Source organism: Cryptomeria japonica, chromosome 8, assembly GCF_030272615.1.
Source record: "Cryptomeria japonica chromosome 8, Sugi_1.0, whole genome shotgun sequence".
Taxonomy (NCBI): domain Eukaryota; kingdom Viridiplantae; phylum Streptophyta; class Pinopsida; order Cupressales; family Cupressaceae; genus Cryptomeria; species Cryptomeria japonica.
In genome coordinates, this window is record NC_081412.1 from 545,787,948 (window position 1) to 545,809,300 (window position 21,353).

The following is a 21,353-nucleotide window of genomic DNA, read 5'->3' on the forward strand; positions in this document are numbered from 1 at the left end:
TCAGACCTGGCATATAATAGAAGATCTGCCAAAAAAAATTAAATTCTTCACCGTATCCATCCTTATGTGTGACAAACCTTAATACTGTAAATGCTTTGACCTTTCAGCTAACTTGACAATTTTCTGCAGGTTTTTATGTTCACGGAATTTATAATGGCTGAATACATAAGGACCTATGTTTAGCAATAATGTATTCTTTTCACTCCATACTATATAAATACTGAAAAGTTCATTATATATTGAATGGTAACATATGTATAGGACTTGGTCTATTCTTGTATGATCTGAATGTATGCTTTATATATGTATTCCTCTACAGATTGCATAATGCTTTATCAGTGCATAAGGATCTGTATGTATATTGGAACAGGGACTGTATGTGTATAAACAGTATTGCTTCACAGATATATATTGCTATCTTTATATATCAAAATATATTTGTGCATAAGTATGGATGTCTGTGGCTATCAATATATAATGTACAGATTGCTGCATTATATAAAACCTTAGAACCTTTTTCTTTGACATCAATGACAATTTTTCCATCAACTCCTTTTCTGTCATCTTATCTCCCCTTTGAAGTGTCTGCAAGATCCTTCTTTTGATATCTTGTGATTTCTCCATGTAGTAGAATGAGGTCCTTGAGGATAGTTTGGTCTATTACGTGCAATTCCTTGAACACTTGAAGTCTTCCAAGTTTGAAGCGCTTTGAGTCCTCCATGCATTTGAGGCGTCTTTAATGATGATGGAGATGGAATAGGTCGCCCTTGTCTTGGCCTGATCTTCCTCCATCTTAATTTTGTTGACTTGCAAAACAAAAGATGATTAAGAATACATGATATTTCTCACCTTAAATCATCAACAAGAAGGCATTGAGATGAATTTCGCTCAGGATTGTCTCCAAGGACAGGCCCTATAATGAGATTCGCTCTCGACCCTTTGGAAGGGTCAGTAGCGAATTTCTTCTTTTCACTTCAATTTGCATTGATTTTCACCTTTCGATCTCTCTCTCATGAAGACATCACTTATTTGACCCCCAAAATGGCCTAAAAGAAGGATTTTGCTTTGGACCTTGGGCAAGGTATAGGCCTCAAGAAAATTTGCTCTGGACCCTTTGGAAGGGTCAGGAGCGAAATTTGCATTTTAACTCAAATTTCATCATCTCTTTGCCTCAAATCACTTCTCAAGGCAAGAATACATCAATCTTCCCTCAACTACGCTATATGAACCAAGATCTTAGTCTCAACAATGCGCAAAATAGAGGTTTTAGGAAATTTCGCTCTGGACCCTTTGGAAGGGTCAGGAGCTAAATCTGCATTCTTGGCTCAAATTCATCATTGCCTTCTCCTCAATTCACTTCTTAAGGCAAGAATATATCAATACCCCTTCAACCATGTCCTAGGAACAAAAACTTTGATTTGAACAAGAAGGAAATATGTGTTTTTAGGAGAATTCGCTTTGGACCCTTTGGAAGGGTTAGGAGCGAAATTCTTCCTAGGCCCAATTTCTTCATCCATTCATCCTTTCCTTGTCTTGAATTTAACTTACTACACCTCCTCCCATCACCATCAAGTCAATTTGCTATCAAAACAAGGTTCATTTAGTGCACTAGGTGAAATTGAGAGTCTTCCTAAGGATTTCGCTCTAGACCCCTTGGAAGGGTCAGGAGCTTAGAAAAATTTCACTTTGGACCCTTTGGAAGGGTCAAGAGCTTAGAAAAATTTCGCTCTGAACCCTTAGGAAGGGTCAGGAGCGAAATTGATGTTTTAGGCTCAATTCTCATCCTTTTTCACTTAGCTTGCTTTAGACTTGTCTCTTTTGAATCCTTTCCTTGCCATGTATGTCCACCATCTGATGTCCCTAGTGAAGAAATAAGTCATTTGGAGGATTTCGCTTTGGACCCTTTGGAAGGGTCAGGAGCGAAATTTGCAATTATGCTCAAATCCTTCACTTTTCTTCACTTCACTTTGTTTCACACATCAATACTCTCTCAACTACGCCATAGGGATAAGGTTTATGAGGCAAATTAGGACCAAGAAGGGAGATATAAGGAAATTCGATCTGGACCCTTTGGAAGGGTTAGGAGCGAAATTTGACATGTTAGTCTCTCTATCATGATTCATATATGGAATATAATATTTAAGTATAAGAAAGAAGAAATTCTTATACTTAAAGTTATATTCCATATATATTATTAGGATGTTTGAGAGTGGTTTCGGACCTCCAAGAGTTATAATGCAAAATCTAGTTTTTGGAGGATTCTTCAATTTTCCAAACTTAGCCAAATTTCAGGATCAGAATGACAGTCCAGACTTAGCCAATTTTCAGGACATTTGAGGATCAGGATGACATTCCAGACTTCTTAAGATGAATTCGCTCTGTCCTTGATGTAAGGGATGGGACCTAGGAGGACATTATGCATTCAACCAAGGTTTGATTTAGCAACTTGAAGTGCGATCGGATAGTGCACAAAAAACACCCTAGGAATGATCTAAATAACCCCTAATCACTCAATTGACCTAACCTCTAGAGGAGATCCACCTGACTCAATCCCTTCAATGCAATGGCTAAGACACTAAAACGACTAACAACAAAACCAAAAGGGCTAACCCCAGAAAGCAAAAAGTGGGGGTCCCCATTTGCAATGGGGCGATGTGTGAAAATGTCACAACATCCAGCGCCACCTTGAATAAATGTTCCTGAACATTTCAGAGATAAAGACTCAATTGACACTTAGAATCTCCGGAAAATTCAACCCAACTTATCAAGAGATTAGAAAATGTACTCAAAGTGGAAGGAGAATCCCGACCCGGATCAAGATACTTAGTCGTTGATTACCTATGTGTGTGCAAGTGTATTCATTCCCCTCAACAAGACGACTATGATCTTTAGGTTCCCCTGTGAGTGGCTACGTGGTATATCTAAACTTCATAAGCATCTTGGATAGAGCCTCGCTGCCAGTCAGACACCCATAGTCTCGACGAGGTTATCCCCACAATCTCACGAGTATTGCTCCATTGCCAACCGGACGTCCATAGCCTCGATGGAGTTACTTGTATGTTCCCATTAGCCAATTTTGATATTTCATTTTGCTTATTTTCTTTTGATTTTTCTCTTTCATTTTCTCACTTTTCTCTTTTGATATTGCCTTTTCATTTCGTCAATTCCTTTAGCTTGTAAGTAGTGCAGCTTACTAGGGTTTGAGGATTGCGGTGGCGCTGAAGCCAGATTTTAGATTTTTCACTAATCACAACTTTGCCTGAAAACCACAATGACTTAGAGTTTATTAATGTGTAAAGATATAGTAATCAAAAGATGTTGGCATCAAGACACAAAAAATGATTCCGTTCCAAGTCAAGTACAAGTCTTGATCAAATGATAGAGCTAGAGAGGAACAACCTCGGATTCAAAGCACTCCATGAATAGATATCTAAGAAATGAGTCTAACATAAGATCCAAGATGTTGCCAGTGGGTGAGAAACAACACAGGCGCCTTTCTCACAAAATGGAGGCTCCCACTCAAGACACCTACACTAAGCAAACGACCGACAACAAATCGATCGACAGACTGACTCAAAGCAAACTAAACTAAAGCAAACCAAAAGACAACGAACTAAACTACTTGAGCCACTAAAGAATCACGAGTCAAATGACTCAAGGCAAATCAAGAATAAGGCTCAAAAGGCCCCTAACTAAAGCACACGAAAGGAAAACCTACTCTAAAGCTATAGACAAGACCCCCAGACTTGACATGACTCAAAGAAGCGACATATGTACATGACTTTACATGATTTCTCAGGTTGTGCAACAGGAACATGGCAAAGGTGATGGTTCTCAGTCGAGCAAATTCATCTTTGAATATAGAAAAGCAAGCTCTCACCATGCATCTCTCATATTCAAGCAAGGTTTCATGTAAGATAATTAGTTGAGGTAACTCATCAGGACCATGATCTATCCAAATGCAAGTTGTTTTCCCAAAATCCCCATAATCCAAATCATAATAACTTTCAAGGCTAGGATTAAGGAAAGAGACAACCTGACATTGTTTTTATTCGAATGGAAGTGCATTGTTGGAAGCGAGATCACTAGCTGCTTCAGGAGGTCGCCATTGATGATGAACCATTCCACGAGCATTCGCAGTATGTTGATCTTGATTTGGAAGCTCCACTTGAAACAAGCCTAGTGCCCCTTCAAACAGCTCAACATTCTTTGTTTTCACAATAACATCTTGTTCATCCCCATGCATAAACCACGCATCTTCATGAAACTTTGTAAGCATATCTTCAAAAACCTGGGACTCCTTGAGTGATTGAGCTTCAAACATCTCTTCTAGTTGATCAAATATAATCTCTGGTGATGTCCCATCCTCAAGTGTTGTCTCGGGAGGTCGGAGTTGATGATGGATCACATCACTCACAATAACTTGCTTATCTTGAAAAAAAATTGGCGATGATTCCATTTGTGCTTCCTCTATAAGATCCTTCAGCGCTCCCTCAAATATCATGAGAGTGAGGACATCTTTAAGCGCCCCCTCGATTTGTTCTTCATACCTGGGCTCACTTATGATGATTCGTAGCTCTTCATTCAATATGTCTACTTGATTGTCCTCTTCAAGGATGCTACTTGAAACCCCTTGTATTTCATTCTCAAGGATTTCCTTTTGTAGCATAGATGAGAATTCTTCAAGGAATGAGTCATCTTCTTCTTTGATTGCTTGCTCAACACTTGGATCTTCCTTTATCACTACTTGAGCATTCTCAACTGCTTCTTCATCTTTCGTTTCATGGCATTCTTCTTTAGGTGCAAGGCATGGTGAGCTACTTATTGCAATACGTTGGTCATCACGTGAACTTGTATCATCAACTTGCAATTGGCTTCCTTCATTGTCTGGTGGGTAATAATATCTTGTTCTTCTGAATCCAGCTGCGAGATGTGCACCCCAGGATTTGTTCACGATGCACTCTTGTTTGGATAAGGCTGGCATTCCAAATTGATATTTGACTTGGTTGATGGCCATCTCACACAATGAGCAAGTAAATTCAGAATGAGGTGCGTTATGAATCCTACACCATAATGGTAGAAATATGCTTTCTAAATGCATTTCACCATTCAAAATAAGCCGACTCTTGATCATCCATAAGAAGCTTAAAAGAGGATCTTTGTTTTGTGGGATGCTGAAACTGCTTTCTTTTGCCTATGGTCTGGGAACATCCCAAAAGAAGATCTTTCCCTGTGCTGCCGATTCCATCCTTGTTAAGTATTTCAAGCAATGCATTTCATCATGTTTATCTGTCTCGTGGATTCTACACTGCCTTGATCTTGCAAACTTGGACAATCTCTGCAGATACAGCTGTATGTTCAATTTCCACCAAAGCTGAGGAATATCAACTTGTTGCTCATCAAGAGACTGTTGTGGCTCCATTGAGAGATATTTCTCTTTGATTTTTTGATTTTCTGCTTTTCACTTTTTTTGATTTTTTGGTTTTTACTTTTTTTTTGGATTTTTTGTTTTGATACTTTTTAAAATTTTTTTCTGGAATAAGAGAGATCTTGAATATCTCAGATTCAACTCAAAAGCTCAACTGGTTCTAGCTTGCTTCCTTCTTTTCGCAAGTCCAACTGATGACCCAGCAATCACCTCCTTTCTTTGTACCAACTCTACTGAGCATTGAGAAAAGGCTCTCCACTGATCTTCCTTGGATTCAAGAGTTCGCATTCGCCTTCATGCCATCCTTTCTGCTTCAATTCTGTTGAGCGTGAAAGAGGGGGTAAAAGTTCTGGATAACTCCTCTAAATATGACTTAATAAAATCTGGATTTCAGTTGCTTAAGTGTTCATCGCGATCAACCCTCCTTCTAGCACCAATTCTATTGATGTGTTTTTCATTCACATGCGAACACAGAATAAAATACCAAGGTATCTTATCCTCTCTTGAACAAAGTTTCCTCGAATGCTGAAGATTTCGCCTAAGGATCAATCGAGGCAACTCCAAGGTTCTTGTATGTAGGGTCTCTACGTGTGGATAAGCTCATGTGGTATGATGTGATTATGCTGGAATCACAAGGGGACTTACGTTTGTTTGCTTGAGCGTTTAATTAGCTGGAACTCGAGTCCTAACTACTCACCAAGAGATAAGGAAATATCAAAAGCATAAGGTTCAGAGGATCTATTCTAGTATCTAGAATGCAAGAAGATAGATGAATGACTAGGTGGAGTCCTACTGGGTTGGGTCTCACCATCAGGTTGAACAATCGGACACCAACTTAGTGCAATCTTCCAAGGGATGCCTCAAATATTTTCAAATCGTTACACCATCAGACACTGATCACCATTCAAGTTAATGCATGAACAATAGACGTGTAACGACTCTAGATTAAGCTCACTCTATGCTAGTTGACCACGCAGGGCGCACTTACAGTCAACAAGAGGCTAGTGGTTTGGACTAGGCATATTCCACGCGAGTGCATTCGATAACTTCCCTCATTCAATCTAATTAACCATCATCTAAAATGAAGATTCAACAAGAGACCATGCATATTGCAAAGAAACAACAAATTTCACCATAACTTCAATGAAAATGGAGTTCATTTACAATTTAGGCAACAATTTCTTGCCTTTTCCTCCTATTCTATTCTAGTTGCTATTCTATTTTAGTGACTATTCACTATTGACTAATTTCTAACTATTCACTATTCTCTATTAGCCAACTATTAACCTTTACAAATGAAGAGCAAGAGCTTTATATAGAGAATTTTCACAAAATGATTCCCCTTATTTGCCTTCAACTTTATAATGTCCACTTTCTAGCATTCAAAGCATGATGTTGTTGTTAGCCTATTTCCCCATTGTCTCGTAGGCTAACCAAGACATTTGACATAGCCATAACCTGGAGGATCCTCAAAAAGGATAGGCCAGGTCATGCAGCAAGAGTAACACAACATAAGCAACAACATAGATATAGAAAATGGATAATCAAACATCCGCATCATCATATATTCATTATAGAACATTCAGTTACATGCAGGCTCACATGCCCAGTTGCAGATTACATCCTAGAATACAATTTATTTGGACCTCCAAGAAGTATCCGAATTATCAATTATGAATGTAGATCATCCTACTACTTGCTTATATCTCCAAGATCACATACAACCACATATATATATATTCGGCCAAGGGCCCAACAACATCTTGCAAGGTGCCGAATAGATCCGCAAGCCAAGAAATCGCTCCGCACGAGAAGAAATATCCAATATAGACAATAAGCTCAAAATTGCTTCGGAACCAAGAAACAGGCACTCCGGAAGGAATATCTCACCGAAAAAGAATCCAAATGAATTGGAAAACTGGAACAAAGAACACAAACACGCCAGGAAACGGAAACCAAAAATCTGATCCGCAATGAAAAAGGAACAATTACCAGAAAATGCTGAAAGTAACACAGAAATTGCAACAAGAAAACAACTAAAAGCAAATATTTTTTTGGTTGATGCAAGTTTTCTCATGGGATGGGGATGCTCCTGCATCAGACACCCTAGGTAGAAAAGATGTTCCATGAGAGGCAACTCATGAACATCGAAAAGGATTCGGGATATAGACCTCATCCTCATTTCTGATCCAAGTGTCCTCTTTGTCTGCAAACTTCTTCCTAACCTCTTCCGGAACCTCAGCCTGATTCTCTAACTTCTGTTTTTCTTTATCTCCCTTTACTTGCTTCATACTTGCACACTGTCTTTGACTGTTGCTCTCTTCCTTTTGCAACTCTAATTTATTTCTGCCACAATATTTCATCCGGTCTGCCACCATCACCTTAATCTTACTGCCATTCGGTACCACCTTGCTATCAGACCTATCCACTAGATCCTTCTGCAAGTCCATGCCACCATCCAGTGTATCCTCTGCAACTTGCTTCTCGACACTGCAACTCTTCACAAGACTCAAAATTTTCACTGCCTTCTCTTTCTTCTTCAAAGAAGCCAAAGTGAACTTCTGCCCATCCTTCTCAATAGTGACCAGGTTCCTTCTACAATCATAAATAGCTTTTCTATCAAACTGCCAAGGTCTACCCAACAAAACATGACAAGCACTCATAGGCACAACATCATATAAGACCTCATCCCTAAAAGGTCCAATATTAAAATTCACCAAACACTTCTCTTTCACTTCTATCTTCTGATCATCTTGTAACCAACTCATCATCTTCAAACCAAGCTTCACTACCATCTCCTCTGATACCAAATTATCAGTACTTCCTGTATCCACAATAACCTTACAACACTTACCACCTGATTTGCAAACAATCCGGAAAAGATTCTTTTGCTGAGTAGGTTTGGTATCTTCACTATTCTGCTCCATTAAGACTCTTTTGAACAAAAGGGACTCTCCCTATTCTGGTTTTAACACATTCTCTCCGGTAACTCTAGCTTCCTAATCCTCATTTGCTATGCAATTCTTTGCCATTCCTTGCTTACACTCAAAAGATCTATGTCTGGTTTCTCCACACTTAAAACATCTACCTAAAACTTCTCTACTGCTATTGCCACTACCTTTTCTCTAAATCTTTTGATCCGGTTCTTTACTCCACTTAGATTTTGGTTCTTCTTCAACCTTCTGCTTCTCTATACTGCCATTCACTTGCCCCTTATATCTCTCCTTTCCTCTAGGGTTATTCTTTTGTCTCCTTTTCACTTTATCTTCAGCCTTCAAAGCATATTGATAAACCTCATCAACTGTAGAAATCTTCAGCATACTCATCTCATCTTGGATGTTAAATCGGAGTCCATTTATGTATCTAGCCACCTTCTCCCTACCCATCTCTTGGTGTTTGGATGTGATCATCACCTTGTAGAATTCTTCATTGTATTCCTTCACACTCATGTCCTCCTGCTTCAGGTTCTGCAACTTTTTGATCAACTCCAACTCATAGTCGCCTGGAATGAATTTAGCCTTCAATCTTGCAACCATTTGCCTCCATCGGGTGATTTTCATCTCACCATTCTCCACTCTCTCTCTGCAATTCGTTCCACCATAAAGTAGCATGCCCTTTCAACTTAGTTTGTGCTAGATGGACTCTCTATGGGTCCTTAACATCTTCAAACTCGAAGTAGTCCTCCAACTCTTTGATCTAGTCTATTAGGTCTTCCAAATTCAACGAACCCGAAAAGTTTGATACCTCAACTTTATGAACTTTGCTTACTTGCGCCACCGCCCTAAGAAATCTTTCTTCTCCTTCATTTGTCGGTCTCTCAGCTTCTTCAGCCTCAAGCTCTTCTCCCACCTCTTCAAACTCATCCTTCCATTCTGGATTCCTCCGCAAACCAGCCAACGCGTTTCGGATCTCATTCCTCATCTCATTCTTGAAATCCTCCATCATCTGCTCTACCCTTTGAGGGTTCATCCTTCTTGGAAGCATCTCCTCCTTTTCTCCAGTGCAACTGCCTCAACTCGGTGATCTGACTACAAGGTTTCAATTGCCTCTCCGTTGGCGATCTATTGAACACACAAGCAGCCTGCCTTAAATCAGCGATCTGTTCACCCAAAGGAATGCCTCAAGGTTCACAACCTGCTTTGATACCATCTGACGTAGCCATAACTAGAAGGATCCTCAAAAAGGACAGTCCAGGTCATGCAGCAAGAGTAACACAACAAAAGCAAAAACACAGATCATAGAAAATGGATAATCAGACATCCACATCATCATATATTCATTATAGAACATCCGGTAACATCTGATTACATTCAGGCTCACATGCCCAGTTGCAGACTACATCCCAAAATACAATTCATTCGGACCTCCAAGAAGTATTCGAATTATCAATTATGAATCTAGATCATCCTACTACTTCCTTATATCTCCAAGATCACATACAACCACATATATATACCTTCCGGAACACCTCCAGGTTGGCCACAAAAGATTACATTTACCAAGGAAGGAAAATGAAACGTGTAAAATAGGTCGGCCCCAAAACGTGAAGATCTCATCCACCAAGAACAAACGTGAAGTGCGGACCACCAAGGAAGGTCGGCCAAGGGCCCAACAACATCTTGCAAGGCGTCGAATAAATCCCTAAGCCAAAAAATCACTTCGTACGAGAAGAAATCTCCAACATAGACGATAAGCTCAAAACTGCTCCAGAACCAAGAAGCAAACACTCCGGAAGGAATATCCCACCGAAAAAGAATCCAAATGAACTGGAAAACTGGAACAAGGAACACGAACATGCTAGGAAACCAGAAATTTGATTCGCAACGAAAAATGAACAACTACCAGAAAATGCTAAAAGTAACATAGAAACTGCAACAAGAACACAACTAGAAGCAAATATTTTTTTGGTTGATGCAAGATTGCTCATAGACCGGGGATGCTCTTGCATCAACATTAAAGGGACTTAGAGACCATTTGGCCTAGACAATTTCAGTTGTAGGTCTTTTTGAGGGGTTTTGAGGCAATTTTGGGCATACTTACTATTTATAGTATGGCTGGACATCCAGTGGCAGCGACATGTCGATGGTAATTGTTTAAAATCGACAAGAAGATTTATTTATTATTGATATGATTTATTGTGCATTGATAAAGCTATTTTATAAAGTTAAATTTAAATATTTAACTTTATTAATGCATAGACTATAGTTTGTGGGAAATATTTAAATAAAAGAGTCCCCTTTATTTTATAATACATCGGAGACATAAGTTATATAATGGGAGTTATGCTTTATCCCACATTGACAAAACGAAAGAATGTTCTCCTGTGAGAACATTATAAAAAGAGATGGAAGAGCTTCCATTTAGTATGCTTGGATTGAGATTAATGTTATGTTGTTGGATTTCTTGGAAATCTGATTATCAGGCTTGGAGGACGAAATCCCTCTTTGCTAGCATTCTCTTCACTGTTGGAAGACACAATCAAAAGGATTAATGGTGTTTTCATCTCAGGGAACAAATTGAGCTAATTGGATTTTATGATAGAGAAGGGTAGATTTGTGATTTCGCTACAGTGCCGTGAATAGCGATTTTGCTACAGTGCATGAATAGTGTTTGCAGCAAGTTTAGTTTGTTCATTGTAAGGGTTTGGTTGTGCAGTAGCTGATGTATTATTGCACATATGCAAGAACTGATTTATTATTGCATACTTCTGAGGTTTAGCAACAGCTGATGTATTGTTGCTTGGGTATTCATCTTGCTGGTTAGAAGTTTGGGAGGCTGCCATTTCATTTGCAGATCACCACAACACCCAATTCTAGGTTTCTTCCATCATATTTTCATATCTATGCATTTTAGTTGTTGAATAGAAGTCTGAATATTTGTCGCAGCCTATAAGGGAATTATATGTGCACATTTACATTGCAAAATCAGTCTTTAATCAACAAATAAGGAGAGTTAGATTTTCTATATATTTTAGTATGTTTGCCAAGTATTTGACAAAATGCCATGTTGAGTATTAAGCAATTTGAATGTTATTACATAGTTGTTCGCAAGTCTATTTCATTGGAAATCAATTTATTGGTGAAATCAGCTTTATTAGTTTGCATACAAAGCATTTGACAATATTCCTTGAGGTCAATTTCTACAAGCCAAGGTTCAAATCAGCAAGGGGTATTACAAACTTGATCCTAAAACTTTCTCTTAATCAAAATCACCCTCCTAAGAGTATTTTGATCAAATGCAATGATCAAAATGGTTGCCAAATTTGCTGCTTGATGCTGTGCCAATCAAAATTGGTTCCCAAAATCTCTGCCTTGAAATGAAATTCGCCTTCTTGAATTGCAGATCAGAACTTGTTCACTGGCTTGTCTTGAATGATGACTAAATGAATTAGGAATACCCTCCTTATACAGGCGTTTGATGAAAGGAGGCGTCTTTTCCCCATATATGGGCCGACTTGCATCATAAATAAATTGTTTTATTATTATTTGCTGGGCGCTTCCTTCATATTAGCCAACTTGCATCATATAAAAATGTTTTTTTAAACTTTCTATTTGCTAGGCGCTCCTATCCTTATGATAGCTGACTTGAATCTCATGTGCTAAAAAGGAGGGGGTTGACATTTTTCTTTTGTTTGCATAGCCTAGTCGGCATTCATCCTTTGTTTTGCATTATCAAATCGGTATTTGCATCTTTATTAGCACAATTTAATTTTGATTTGATAAGTAAAAATCACTTAAGAAAATCAACATTTTCCCCTCAATTCGTACCTCTTTCATTTCGTGGATTCTCAACTTGGGAGGGCGGAAATTTTACCTCCATTCGTACCTTGTTCATTCCACGTTCCATTCGTACCACTTCCAAGTCTTGAAATCTCCAACTTGAAAGGCGGAATTTTTACCTTCATTCGTACCTTGTTCGTTCCATGTTCCATTCGTGCCACTTCCAAGTCTTGAAATCTCCAACTTGAAGGGCGGAATTTTCACTTTCATTCGTACCTTGTTCGTTCCACGTTCCATTCGTACCACTTCCAAGTCTTGAAATCTCCAACTTGAAGGGTGAAATTTTCACCTTCATTCGTACCTTGTTCGTTCCACGTTCCATTTGTACCACTTCCAAGTCTTGAAATCTCCAACGTGAAGGGCAGAATTTTCACCTTCATTCGTACCTTGTTCATTCCACATTCCATTCGTACCACTTCCAAGTCTTGAAATCTCCAACTTGAAGAGAGGAATTTTCACCTTCATTCATACCTTGTTCAAATTGCCATTCCAAGGTTTATTTGCATTAGATGATCAATTGATCAACCTTCAATTTCTTTCATTAAATGAATCAATATTTTGAGCTTCATTTGCACAAGATAGGAATCAACATGCTTTCATTTTTCCTCAGTGTCAATTCTCCATTGCTGATTGGTGATTTTGCCTTGATGATTTGAAACCCTCTCATTCATATGAATTTGCTCAATTTTGGCTTAAGGTGGTGGCACTTGGAGGATCAATTGCATTTAATCAACTAGGGCGGCCTTTTAAGGTTTGTTTGGATAAGAACCTTCTTGTATAGCAAATACTTCATCTAGGTCACTCTTTTGGAGCAAATGGATGCCCTTGTCCATTTTCACATCAAAACCTAAACTTAACCCAGGACATGAGATTTCACAATTTATCCATCCTTGAAAGCAATTTTGATGACTTCTTTTCTCGTTTTGACCTATGTCAATCCAAAACCCTAATTCATACCATTTCAAATCCTAAGACTTTCTAACTTGCAAATGAGTTCATTGATCATATCCTAAGGCAAGACTTCTGATTTGGAGTCTAAATTGGACTACTAGCCACTTAGTCAATTGACCTATGCTACTGGAAAGCAAAAATAGGGGGTCCTCATTTGCAATGGGGCGATGTGTGAAAACGTCACAACACTATCTTCCTCTAGACTTGACATGTTGATCCTCCTCATTCGCATTTGTGATATTGTCTCATTTGACTTGACTTGAAGTCCTTTTTGCACTTGGTTCCTCATCTTGCATATATTGAATTTCTTCATTATTGTGCTTCACCCTGTATCTACTTGCAATCAGACCTACCAAAGAAATAAAATTTGAATTAAAGAAACAATAATTAATCCCTTAAATCGATCATATCCTTAAGTGTTTCACTTACGTCTAGGCCTAATATCGATATGTATAGGGACAGATCAGTCCCTACTTTTTGCTCAATGCTTGCTAGGTACTTTGTCTAGCGGAGATTTGATAGGGACAAGGACAAATTGAGTCCCTATTTTTCGTTACCCTGTCCTTATGAATTTCTCTTTGAGTTTAGTCCACATGATGAAGAGGGTGGAAAATCAATGTGCATGGGGACCTTTTGATCCATGACTTTCCTTGATTTGTCCCTATGAATTTTTTACTTGGTCTTTTCAATGCCTTGAAGAGTGGAAATTCAACCTCCATAGGGACAAATTGATCCCTATTTTTGTACAAACTTTTGATGTAACCCCCCTTAGGTGAGTTGATTTTTAGGCTTGGAGTGGAGAATCGAACCTCATAGGGACAAAATAATCCCCATTTTGCTTAGTGGAGATTTGACTTCCATAGGACTAATGAATTTTCAACATTAATTTCTTCATTTCAAACCCTCAGGAGTGGAAAATCGATCTCCATAGAGACATTATCTGTCATCATATAATTCACATTAGCTTGCAACCACTTGGACAACTTAGCATTCTAGATGACTTCCTTGCAATTCAACAGCTTTTTGCATTCTTTTATGACATTTCTTGCTTCATGACAACTTTGACAACATTAGTTAATTGACAACTTTAATCTTAATATGACACCCTCTCACAAGAAAAGGTTAAAACCAGGAAATTATTGCTAAGAGAAGACAATGTAAGCAAAACATCTACCTAAAAAGCGAAAAAGTGGGGGTCCCCATTTGCAATGGGGCGATGTGTGAAAACGTCACAACAAGTTCCTCCTTTATTGGCTCATCCTCTTGTATAAAGGTAGGCATGAAAGGTCTAGAGTGTTCATTCTTTTTTGCATCTTGGCTACTTTTCTCTCTCTCCACATGCACCAGATTTCTTCCATTTGCTGTGTTATGAGAAATTTGACTCAAATAAAGATTTGTGTTTTGTAACTGTCTTAGCATTTCTGCAAACATTTGTTTTGCTACCTCTTCACTTGTTGATTGTGGTTGGTCACTGCCAACCATTATTCCCTTCTGTTTTTCCAGGTTATGACCACCCTTTCCACCCATACAACCAACCCAAATAGGTTGCCAAGAATTGCAGCTCTGATACTATTGTAACATCCCCAAATAGGGATAATAGAAAAACAACAATATATCCAAAAATAGGGCACAAAAATTTCTGAAATTTTATTTGCAGATAAAAAATCCTTCAACAAACTCAGATTTACATTCAGATTATTGATCTGATTTTCTGCTAATATAAATAAATTTCTGAGTATAGAAAGTTATAGGAAAGCACTCTACTTCTGCCCAGAAATTTCAGAAATGGTTTACATTGTTTTTCTTTTATTTTTTTGAGATAAAGATGATTAAAAGTATGCAGGTTTAGTCACAAATACCTCAGAAATGTTTTAAAACCCTAGCCATCCTTGCCAAAACTCCTAGAAAACAGTGCTAGGTCTGTCCCACTTGTCCTTTCTGTTGCTATCTCCAATGATGCTCAGAAATACGAACTAGAAAACTAGAAGAGGTGAAAATTGACATTAAAGATTCAAAATTTCTCCCTTCAAATACTGATATGTGTTTTTCAGGTAAGCTCTTCAAATTCTTCTTGGTTACCAATCAGAAGTCGCTTTATTGGTATGGGATACAATTCTTTAGTAGTGGATGAGGCAATCCAGGAAGTAGGTATGGCTTATTTTTTGGCATATTCCTTTGGATTACTGTTTAAGCCCTAATTTCCTTTGAGGTGATATTGAATTTCATTGTGTAAGCTCTTATATTATTGCCGCACTTTTATTGTTCTAGGCTCAGCGATTGAAAATGCAATATTGGAACACATAAGGAATAATCAGGTCAGTGACTTTTTACTCTTTTCTCTCCCTGTTTCATTGAAATGCTATTAAATTATGTGCTCCTTGAGATTGGTAATGTCACCCACCCTTGAGATTTTGGGTAGTTAAGAGTTTGGAAGGTTTGAATGTTTTTCTTTTTATTCTGGCAGTTGAAGAAACAAAAAAATGTTTTCTAGATAATGTAGTCTATGTCATAAACATCATTTTGATTTACAGGAATGCTCATCCGATTCAGATTGGTGCTTAATTAAAAGGCACTTTGTGAGCATGGGTTTCTCTTCTACTATAGTAGACAAAGCACTTGAAAAATGTGGTATGAGCATGCCTTAAGTATATTTGTTCGATTTTTCATATTTTTCTGACTTATAAATGGTGAATTTTTTATATTTCTGTCTTCAATTTTTCCTGAGATTCCTTTTTTATATTTGTGTTTCAGGGACACGGAATGAGGCACTTATACTTGACTTCCTCACAAATTATAAGGTAGTTTATTTACATTTTATTCTGTCTTTTACCATGTGTGTTTCAAAAGAAATAAACTCTTGACTTATTAAATTACCAAATTCACTTTTCCCATTCACATTCTCTTAAACTGTGCAAAAACACGTGGGTTATTAAGCTGGAGATGTGGTCGGCCCCAAAGTTTTGGTCTGTGGTGATTGGATAGTTTTATCTGAGTTTATTTTGAAAATCCTCAAAGAATGTGGAAAATATTTTAGTTGGCAAAAGTTAATAAGAGTGGCAGTGTTGTATGTCCTTTGATTTACAGGGAAGCTCATGTGAGTCATCTTCATCCTCAATCCGGAATCATTTTATGTTGATGGGGTTTTCTTCTGGTGTTGTTGATAAAGCTATTGAAGAACGTGGTATGGAATCTATGGATACACCTTCAGCATGTTTATGTGAATAATGCCATCTGATTTTGATTTCAAATGGCAAAATATTTTATTCTATTCTTTGATATGTTCGCTAACTGCTTTCTGATTTGTTGGTTTAGGAACGGAGGATGAGGCTGGAATTTTTGAGTCCATCTTGACCTATGAGGTAGTTAATACACTGCTTATTCTTTTCATGCCTTTCTCAACTACTTTCAAAATATAAATAAGCTCTATTTCCTGTTTTACATTAGCAGTTGATGTTGAAGAAAGAGTTACTGAAGAAATCAAGTTCACACAATGAGGATTTACTCATTCAATCAGAGAGTTCAGTGAGTGAGGTCACAGATATAGACGATGAAGATATTGGACAATTTGATGAGGTATTGCTTGTAAATTGTAGTTTTGTTCAATTTTCTTTTCTTGGCTAGTGATTATTCATCATGTAGATGACAAGCTTGTCATGGTTGTGAAATGGTCGACTCATAAAGATAACTAGAATATTATAAATATTAAATAAATAATAGAATATCTGATAACCAGTGTATTAAGATAACCAAGAGTTCAATTTAATTCTTCTTCCCAGTGTTCATGCAACATGGTTTATATTATCTGCCTTAAAACAGTTATTAAGTGTTAGATAGTGGGTCAAATCTACCATTTTGAGTTAGCGGATTTTCCAGTTGACAATTATAAGCTGAAGTTGGCACGATCTAGGAGAATTTTCCTTTCTTTTATACACGGATGATTGACTCCCAAACATGTGAATTTTTAGAATTAGATATGAACCTTTTTATTTCTGCAACTGAAATGTGTTTGATTGTGGTTCCAATCGACCCTTGTAGGCAGTCAATTGGTCATTCCACAATAATGTGTAAATGAAATATATGCTAAACCAGGCATAAACTAGAATGAAATTTGATTTTTTGTTCTTAATAATTGGAAAAATATAATCAGTTACTCCATTCAGTAAGGTACTCGCAGTGCCCATATAAGATGATTAATAGCTCCTGCAAATTTTTTATGGAAAATAATGGAAGTGCTTTTTCTTCAATTGCCTGACCTTGTGAAGCTTCTGATCTCAGGCATAGTTTTTCTATGCCATTGTTAGGATGAAAGGGTGTCACCTTGATAATATGCTGAAAAAGTCTTTTTAGTGATGACACTGACAAAAGTGTGCCTGAGTAATCATTTGCCAATATATCCATTCTCTGCATCCAAGTCTCATTAGCTTTTATTAGAAACTTGTTAGAATAATGCAACCATGAGCATTCTGCAAAGTCATTAGTTTGAAATATTGGACTATGACATTACACCTTTACACCTTGTCCGGAAATCATTATTATTGATTTACACTTGACACGAAAATGATAATGGACATCAAGTGGTACAATAATTGAGTTTCAGATGGGTACAACATATGGAAAAAATTGTGTATCATCAAGGAGGACCAACCAATTGACCTTGAGGAAACTGATCCAGATTTTGAGTGGATTGCAAATGATGTAGTTGATGATGGTGATGATTATGATCTCTTTGGTGAGTGCAACTATTATAGTGATGTGGTCGAACAATTTAGGTAAAGGGCTTGACCTAGGAGATTCGTCATTAGGACCCGCAACTCTCTAGTGTATCTCTTTTCATGGCTGCAAGAGTCATTGGCTATGTCTGATTTTTTTGGAATCTTGTACTTAGTTTGTAGGTTGGCTTGAACAAAGTAGATTCTAATTGAAAATTTGAAAACTAGTTATCATTTAGGTACCATTTAGTATGCATTGTGCAATGCACTGCAATCAGCAATATGAACATAAATAAGAAAATCTATATTGTACGCTTCAAGGCTTAAACTATCATTTTATTTGCTCTCGACATCTCTATGCAATTAAAGTCCATTTAAATTTAAATGACAGCAGATTTCTCTCTCTCTCTCTCTCTCATTGTCTCTCTCTCTCTCACACACACGTTTTTCTGCAGTCTTTTTGAAAATCATACTTTTTCATGATTAAAACTAAATTTTTTTGAAAAAATCTTATTCTTTTGGTTTGTGATTTTTTCCCTTAAAGATTTTTTCTGCTATGATTGAAACAATGCCAAAATGAACATATTTTAATGTATTTAGCAACAAGCTAGTAATCAGAGTCATCATCAGATGGAAATCTCATGAATTCCTTATGGAAAGAGACATCCTTTAGATTGCAAGTGAGGATTGCTAGGCCTACCATATTTGCCCAAAATTTCTTTTGCACTGATATAGTATTAGTGCTAATAAATTGGTTCAAAAGAAAGATTTTGAAACCTCTTATCATTGGGCTGAGCCTAAACACTGAACTTATAGTCTTTAAGCATTAAGATTATACTGTAGGATCATGCAAAGTTATTTTGAAAAGAAATATTACATTCTCCGTGCCTGTAAGATGAGGATTATTGTATCCGTATCTAATTAATGTTCATTGCATGATAATCTTGAATCTTTATTCTTGACACGATGACTGTCCATATCACTAGATTGATAAGATGGATGAGAATATTGAAGAATTTTGTGTTCATAATGAACACTGTACCATGTCCAAAAGCATGATTATATAAAAGAAAACAAACTTCTGGAAATTACTGTGTAGCAGATTTTTGTATCAGTAATTTGGATCACACTCTGTGATCTATCTTTATGATAAAAAAAAATGTGTAGACTGTGGAATAGAGATCTTTATACGTATAATTCTAGAGAAATTCATTGATGCCACTTTGGAGATATAAAAATAATTGATGTCAAAAGCAGCCATTATTGACATAATTTATCTAATCTTTGGTTTATGAAGATTATAGAATTTAATGATATTGAATGAAATGGCCATTATCATCAATTAATTGGATTAACTTGATTATTTACATCAATTAGTCCTCAATATCCTTTTGAAAGATGGATTTTTTTAATCGATTAATTATTGGGATTCATGAATGGCTTAGTCCTCATACTTCATTTCTATTCGTATTGTGTGCATGTGCACTAATCTCAGTAGCTTCTCTTAGAGGACCAGGCCAGTCATTAATGGGTGAAAAACATACATTTTCCAAAGAGGTAGTGGCATCTAATTGTTGTAAATGAGTGAGCTAATCCAATTAATTGGTGATAATAGCTATTTCATTAAATATCTTCAATATCTATGAAAATAGATAAAATTAAATATTGTAGATAACAGCTATTTTTTTAAAATATTGTATTTATCTCTCCAAAGATGCATCAACATACTTCACTAGAGTTATCTTTATAAGGAGCTCTAGTTTGCAATATGTAAAACATCTCTTTTCATCCTGATGATAGATCACAGAATTCAATCCAAATTGTTGATATAAAAATTTGCTACATGTTTGTTTCTAGAAGCTTGCTTTGTTGCTTCATGGAATGGGGAAACTTTATGTTATAAATGATTATGAATATCAAGCCAAAGAAATAATATTATATTGGAAAGTTAATGTTCGTTAGATATAGAGAATGAAATTTCTTTGCAAGTATTTTTTTTAAAACTATGTAAGACATTGGAGAATTTGGGCATTCTCGAGATTGTCAAAGGTCATTTTCATGAACTAGGGACAATAGATGAAAGGATGCCCCCAAGTGAGGTTTCTAGTAGAGGGGACATCCTTTGATTTCTCCTTTGCCAAGGGAAATGGGAAGGGAGTGTTTCATCCCTGCACCTCATCTTGGATGTTGCCAAGAGCCAAGGATACACACTTGTGGTACACCAGTCATTATTCTATAGCCATTTCAAAGATATTCCCTCGTTTGCAAATCTTGTTGCATCAAAGTTTTTGTAAGTGATTTGCCCTTAGGAAGCCTAGGATCTCTATCCGTTTCAAATCTGGTTCAGGGTTCGGGTCTGGTCCCTTGTGGGTCCAAAACGTCTTTTGCTAGAAGATTGTTGTTTCGACCTAGATGAACCCGGGAAAACTCATGAAGAATTTTACCCTCTCACCCACCTAGTCTGTGAATTAGCAATTATTATTTTAACTTCTGATTTTCTTTTTTAAACTCCAAAAAGTGCCATTTGCCCCCCCTAACCCTAAAATGTGACATACAAAACCTCCAAACTTGCTGATCCTTACACACAAACAAAGTGGCTACAAAGAAGGGGAAACACGGAAGTGGGATATCAAGTGAAAGCATATTGACTTGCATGCACCCAGTCCCACTACCCACTTTGCTGCTCTTGATGTTGACAATGACTATAAGCCACCTAGTGAGCATGAGAGTGCTAGTGCCAATGCTAGTGGTAGTGGTAGTGCCAGTGCCAGTGCTAGTGGCACTATTTGTGGTTTTTCTAATTTACCACAACATAGATAATCTAAAATGGATGATGATGATTATACTTTTTATGACCCATATGATATTTGATCAATGATGGCGGATTGTTGACACTTGACATTATTATTTTTTTAACTTTAATGTTTAATATATATCATGACATTTGAGTTTGACTAATATTTGACTATTAATATGATGGTGTATTTTGCTATGTTATTTGACTGTTAATATGGTGTATTTTGAACTTTGCACATATGTATATATTTCTGATTTTTATATGTTTTTGTTTCGACAAACCCAAAATGAACCTATTGTTGTGTGTTTTATGTGCTATCTAACACATAATAAAGTATTGAATACTCTATCCTCTCTTGAACAAAAACCTCTCTAGTGTTGAGTGCTTGGATCACTTGAGACGACTCCAAGGTTTACAATGTCAGGTCTTGACGTGTTGGATAAATTCAATGATTGATGTGTTTTGCTGTTTCTCCAAAGGGACTTAGGTAATTGTTCTTCAAAGAGATAAAACTTCTTGATCACAAGGAATGCTATTCTTATGAATAATATTGCAATGAAGTTCTTTCTACTACTACTAATGATCTCTTGGTAAAAAAAGCGTAAAAGAGGATAAATCTTTAGAAATGCTAAACTAACACTAGGAGTGCAAGAATAATGGACAACTTGAAGTGAGGCTCAAGTAAAATT

The 21,353-nt window shown here is 37.0% G+C and overlaps 1 protein-coding gene across 4 annotated transcripts in view; it reads left to right on the forward strand.

The window, feature by feature from the left end:
• LOC131066284 (DNA (cytosine-5)-methyltransferase DRM1) overlaps nt 1–21,353 on the forward strand; it is a 117,152-nt gene that overhangs the window by 57,053 nt on the left and 38,746 nt on the right. For 2 of the 4 annotated variants that reach the window (XM_058001007.2, XM_058001009.2), the window contains 7 exons: nt 15,210–15,306; nt 15,427–15,473; nt 15,690–15,786; nt 15,910–15,956; nt 16,243–16,339; nt 16,471–16,517; nt 16,603–16,731. In XM_058001007.2, coding sequence (XP_057856990.2) covers nt 15,210–15,306; nt 15,427–15,473; nt 15,690–15,786; nt 15,910–15,956; nt 16,243–16,339; nt 16,471–16,517; nt 16,603–16,731 — 561 coding nt within the window. Of the gene's footprint in view, nt 1–10,804; nt 11,245–15,209; nt 15,307–15,426; nt 15,474–15,689; nt 15,787–15,909; nt 15,957–16,242; nt 16,340–16,470; nt 16,518–16,602; nt 16,732–21,353 lie in introns of those variants that run through there. The other 2 variants (XM_058001010.2, XM_058001008.2) reach the window with 2 other exon arrangements.